The sequence below is a fragment of the Scomber japonicus genome, chromosome 11 (genome assembly GCF_027409825.1).
Source record: "Scomber japonicus isolate fScoJap1 chromosome 11, fScoJap1.pri, whole genome shotgun sequence".
Lineage (NCBI taxonomy): Eukaryota > Metazoa > Chordata > Actinopteri > Scombriformes > Scombridae > Scomber > Scomber japonicus.
In genome coordinates, this window is record NC_070588.1 from 21,621,239 (window position 1) to 21,627,266 (window position 6,028).

Sequence of the window (6,028 nt, forward strand, 5' to 3'; positions counted from 1 at the left end):
ACACCCTGCGGCGGAGCGCGGAGCTACATAAGCCCCTGCTACCCCCACTGTATCCAATCACAGTGGCTAAGATAGGCAGTTGCTCCTGATGGCATGGAAACAAGGGAAGAAAATCAAGGTCAAAATTTCTACACGTGACTTAGTAACTATTGGATATCGATGTTACATAACCACAAGTGAATAGAAAGTGACTTTTGGAAAAGTATATCAAATGTTATGTAGTGGACGCATGCTGAATTTGCCATTAATAATTGAATAGCACCCTGTGGTTGTCAATACAATTGATATACATACAGAATTGCTGGTGTATGATATAGTTTCGCGGTTTCTAATTGCTCATGGTGCCCATAAGCTGGCATTTATCTGTTCAGTGCTAAACAGTTTACATTTATATCAGTTATAATGCAGCTGGGCGCCTTCACTTGCACATTTTAATCATGTTAACAGTTTACATATGAGTATTGACAAATAGCCAAACAGGCAACTGAAGTGGGGCAGTGTAAAAACCTTTAATGCCAAGCTGGGACTAAAACCTAGTTGACGACAGTTTTTCACGCTGTAATGTTTTGCATAGCAACAGCCCCTCCCCCATCCCGCTGGCAGGGATCCTCTGCAAATTACTCAGCGGGGACAAAAACGTAAACACCCCAATGCTCAAATCTAAACTGTCCAAAAATACTCCAAACACCGGTCACTTTCATGTCAGCGGCATGTTATTAAACACTACGGTGCACCTGTGTGTGAATGGAGACAAATCACTCTTTTTTTATTTTTCGGTCCGCCACTGAAACAGTTAACTCTACACCCGGAAAGGGCGAAGTCTGCACAGCAACAAGCGCCATGATTGCGTTGCACTGTGCGTCTAAGCAGCTGGTGAGTGATTCTTTTGGTCCAGTAGTTGCATGTTACTATGCGCTTGCAAAATCTGTCACAGCCCTCCTTCAGTACCTTGCCAACAGGAGCAACGCCACCGCGAACTCAGTCTGTCGATAATTTGTCGCACTGGATTGGTTAGGCGGCTGTAATGTAGGGCTCAACCAAGCTAACCAACTTCCTGCTAAATTTGCAATACATCTGGGACAAAATCGTTTGCTGTAGTCCGCGTTCATAGTGATTAGTGATTTTTTACTTGAGCCTGGCTGGTTTTGCGAAGTGTTTGCAAGTTTCTTACAACGCCTGCAGACGGGGGGTTAAAGACATTATACAAGCAGGATGATACTTTACGTTAGATGGGCAAACGGAGAATTTGGCACAGCTCATGCCAACCTTTCACCATTTATGTTTTTACGCGGGCACAGCGATGCAAGCCAGTTTCACTTTCAGGATGGGAATACTCCACACACAGCTGGAACATGACTGCAAATGAAACCTGTATCCTTTGCGATGCTACTACATTTTCGTGTGTAATGTATTGCCTGCACCCTTACGGGGCAGCATCCCCTCTTAGTGTGGGTGCGTATTATTATTGTGATGCCTATTTCATGAAGTGCTGATTTATTGGGCTTTCGTTGACGCTTGGATGATGTGTTTACAGGATACCATGGAGCAGCTAGAAGAGGAACTTACGTGCCCAGTCTGCTGCTGTCTCTTCGAGGATCCACGGGTCTTACTGTGCTCACACAGCTTCTGCAAGAAATGCTTAGAAGGACTCTTGGAGGGGAACCGAGGTCCAGCTTACAGAACACCTTTCAAATGCCCCACATGCCGCAAAGAGACCCCTCATAACGGCGCAAACAGCCTGCAGATCAACTATTCACTGCGCGGAATAGTGGAGAAGTTCAGCAAAATAAAGGTTTTGCCTAAGATGTCTGTTTGTCAACAACATAGCGGTCAGCCTCTTAATATATTTTGCGCCACCGACCTAAAACTCATTTGTGGTTTTTGCGCAACAACCGGTGACCACAAAGGGCATAAATTTTGCTCCTTGGAGGAGGCGTATGAACGGGAAAAAGATGCATTTGAAGAGCTGCTTCAGGGGGCGGAGAGCTGGCAGAGCGCAGATATTCTGTCCTGCCTGGAGACACTACAAGCCAGTAAGAAAAAGGCGCTTCAGTCGGTGAACACGGACGCAGAGAAAGTAACAGACTATTTCGACAAACTCATCGGTGCACTCGAATGCAAAAAGAATGAGATCCTCTGCGATTTTGAAACACTAAAGCTGGTGGTGATGCAAGCGTACGACCCGGAGATCACCAAGCTGAGCGCAGCGCTGGATGAGCAGAGACGAGCGCTCAGCATCGCGGAGTCGTTCAGGAGCGTCTCCGACCCCCTGTGCTTCCTGCAGCAGATGCAGGAGTTTCGGCAGAAGCTACGGGTCCTGAAGGATACCCCACTGCCCTCTCGTAAAGACATGGACGCCGGTCCTCTCGTGCGTAATTTCGATGTGAAAAAGTGGGACTCACTGAGGCTCAGAGAAGTGGACAAGATCTCGGTCCCCCATGAGAATGGCTCGTACCGAGCGGGGGGCTCTCGGATGGCGGCTCGCAGATGGATCACCTTATTAATGAGTTTGTTACTGCCAACACTGCTCCTGCTGCAGCCTCACAACTTCGCAGCATACGTTCCCTCGCAACTTGAACCATTTATCTCTGCGGTCTCCTCACACTTGACCCACACTGGTGTGTACCTGCGGGAAATGACTGACATGTACATGAGTTTAATGGGTGCAGGTCAGGAATGCATCGTGAACTTTATTGACTCCACTGTCAATTTTATTGGCAGTTGTAAGCTATTTTAACTACTAAGCCTGTGCCACCTCTGCCATCCACTCTCAGCACTACATTTTTTGCACAATTGCCCATAAGGTGCGCAAAAACAGTGAAGGATAGATGCACCAGAAAATATGGAAACGTTTTACTTAATTGCTTACCACGTCTTCCGTTCTTGCCTTATTTGGGCACAATCTCCATCCATCATGAAGCCATACAATCAAAACCCTACATCCACGTTACATATAAATACAAATTTAGATTATTTTCCCCGAATACTCTATCTATTCTTTTTTTAATATGCTATGGTAGTTTTATACCATATTATCTTGTTAAATAAAAAAGAGATTAAAGCCACTTCCATGTTTGTTTTCATTTAGTGCGTTAGCCCAAAGAACACTAGCAATTATTTTAGGACACAAGCGAGCTAATGACCCAAGCTAGTGAGTAATAAAAGAAATACACAGTGTGATCTCTGGTCTCTTCCTCACAGAGAGCGTCCGCAGCAGTGATGCTGCAACCTCTTCAAGGTTACCAGCGTTGCATAACAGGGCCTGTGTGAAATATTCAGCAGGCTGCAGACACAGTGCAAGAGAAGAAAAAACACACTGTCCTGTGATATGATGTTTTCATGAAAGCTAACAAATTGACAGCTGTGTCTCATCTGACGGCGTTGATTAAAAACAATAGAGGTACAAGGATGTCACTTCATATCTACACAAGATTTATTTGCGTATGTTCAAGTGAGTCATTCGTTGCGTGACTTGTCCGGTCTACAAAGTCAAACATCTGCTGCCTGCTAAAAAATAAATAAAAGTACAGTGCAGGTCCATTTTCTTTTATGCATTCAAGTTTGAAGAAAACTGGCTTTGAAGCCTGAAATCTAAATGCAATTGTGCGGGCAAATGGAAGTTATTAAAATGGGTTTAAATTCTGGATAGCTCAGCGAGATCCCTGGCGCACGATCAACAGTGGTCCTTAAAATAGGTCAAAGCAAACGGACAAACTGTGAATTGTGCATTGATCAGTTATCCCTTTATGTCTTTTATCTCCTGAAATGAGATGCATTTTGAAAAAGAAATAAAAAATAAAAAATCACTCTTCAGATCAGACCACAAAGTGAATCCGTGATGTCAGCACTGACCATAATTCAGGATGTACGTCACAGCACGCATTTACATGTATGTACTGTAAATATAGCCCACTGTTGCCAGGCAAACACAGGATGAAAACACAAGTATAACTCTACATTAATATTTTAATTGTAATGGCACACAAATGTAAATATAGCCTATCCTATAAAAGGTGAAGTCAACCCAAATCATGAGAAACTTGTAAAAGGACGCACGGTCAAACACTTTATATCAAAAATAGGCCGATCGAGAGGATTAATACAAAATTAACTTCAAGTCATTATTTACTGCATCAATGGAGGCTAATACATATCCAGATGTGTGAGTGAATAGACTATTTAGTGTATCCAGTGAATATACCATTTAGTGTATCCAGTGTCTAAGGACATCAGGCCCCGCACTTTGCACACCGTGTGTGATGGTTATTAAAGTCAAATTGTAATATTAATGTTATTGATGCATCTATTTCCATGTTATTTCCCAGTGTTATAGTACTACTTTTACACGTTACTCAATTTTACTTATATAAAAAAAAAAGCTTACAAAAATAGGCTACGAGCGCAAATAAATCCTACCGATGACTGTCCAAAATTATTCTACAATTGTAGATAATTAAAATATGCAACACATAGGCCTATATAAAAGCTTGTGATTATTAATGTTAAACGGCAGAAATATGAAAATTTAACAACAGGTGTAAAAAAAAAAGATTTCAGGCCACAGAACCAAGACTGGCTCCACATTTTGATGTACTGTGTGCAGACTCACTTTTTTCTGTAAATGCGCCAAATAGTCCAACATACTTTAAATTTAATTTAGATCACTTAGAAAAAAGCTGCATATATTTACTTATTTCCCAAATTATTGATAATGAATTATGTTAAAGCTGTTAATATTTACAGATTTTTTTCAGTTCATCTAGCAGCCATTGAATTATGAAAAAACGCACGTTATAATGTTCAAACTATTGTTTTTTATTTTATTTAAAATAACAACTAAAGCCTTAAAGTCATGCAATATATTAAATTATTTCTCCATTTGCAAAAATAAACACCTTTGGTCTAAAGGATGATCTAAGATCCGCAAAAATCCCCATTCTCTGTCTAATATCGTTTTGCATTAATTCCACCTTCATCAAATGACCCGATTATTAGTTATTTATATTTATGGTAGAATTATCATTTAAAAAAGGCCCACAAGGCCAAGTAGGAGAGTCCCACAATATGCGCTTGTTCAGTCTAAGGCAAAATATTGTGAGGCCTTACGATAAAGACACCTTATCAGCAAAGATCCGTGGTCACTATGAAAAAAATAACCCATAAGTAAATAAATCATGTCATAAATGTGTTATTAATTCAATACAATTTTGTCAGTAGAAAACTATTTTTTTACGCAAACACACTCCGCCAGCTTCCTTGTCTTCATTTGCCTGATTTGAAACCTTTTTATTTTACAGTTCGCATAAAGCCTGTATTGTTTTAAAAAATAAAAATAGAAAGCCAGAGCTTCACCAACGGAGCCATATCATCCCATAGGCCTACAAGATAACCTGAACTTAATTTTTATTAGGAGTGTGATTTAGAATGATCGCCATCGCATGTTTTATAACGGAGAGGTCTTCAAGACGCTCGCACTGAACAGCGCCTAAAATGCAGGTCTTACGCCATTTGACGGGACACCATATTATTCACAGCAACGCAGGGTTATTTAATCGAATATTAAAATTCATCATCACAGGTTTGTAGTCATGAGGAAGTCATAATATAATACAATAATCTAAAACGACTGGGTCGTTATAAATGAGCATCGATAATAAATACCGTCAGGGTGCAGGGCGGGAGCCAAGCATAAATCAGACTTAAAATGTTTTCAAAAGGGGAAAAAATCCTTATTTTCTATAAACTGAATGCCTTTCAACATGAATTCTGGTATATGCAATACCAATAAGGCTAACGGCTGTAGTGATTTTAATCCGCAGTAAATCTGTCTCCGTAGTGTCTCTGAACAGGCCGGACATCCCGGGAGCGGCTACAGTGAGGCCGGGCAGGCCAGCATGAGCCTCATTTATCTTCTGTTAAAAAAGCGCTTCTATTTAAAACCGGAAAGGTTTGTCAGTGTCAGCAAAAGCTACAATTTTAGTAGAATTTTAAAAAGCGCAATATATTGAATGGAACAGCAAATTGTTCA

At 41.0% G+C, this 6,028-nt stretch overlaps 1 protein-coding gene across 2 annotated transcripts; it reads left to right on the forward strand.

Moving 5' to 3' along the window:
* Nucleotides 1–840: 840 nt before the first annotated feature.
* Nucleotides 841–3,118, forward strand: trim13 (tripartite motif containing 13). 2 transcript variants are annotated; one of them, XM_053328554.1, is made up of 2 exons: nt 841–873; nt 1,535–3,118. In XM_053328554.1, the coding sequence occupies exons 1-2, from the start codon at nt 841–843 to the stop codon at nt 2,735–2,737; spliced, it is 1,236 nt and encodes a 411-aa protein (XP_053184529.1). In that variant the 3' UTR covers nt 2,738–3,118. The 2 variants fall into 2 exon arrangements, with proteins under 2 accessions (XP_053184529.1, XP_053184530.1); XM_053328555.1 differs by lacking the exon at nt 841–873 and adding an exon at nt 898–1,452 and having other exon boundaries at nt 1,535–3,117.
* Nucleotides 3,119–6,028: the final 2,910 nt, after the last annotated feature.

Coding starts and splice junctions, on each gene's coding strand:
- trim13 (XM_053328554.1), top strand. CDS start 841: ATGATTGCGTTGCACTGTGCGTCTAAGCAGCTG. Junction 874..1,534: donor ACTGTGCGTCTAAGCAGCTG/GTGAGTGATTCT, acceptor ATGTGTTTACAG/GATACCATGGAGCAGCTAGA.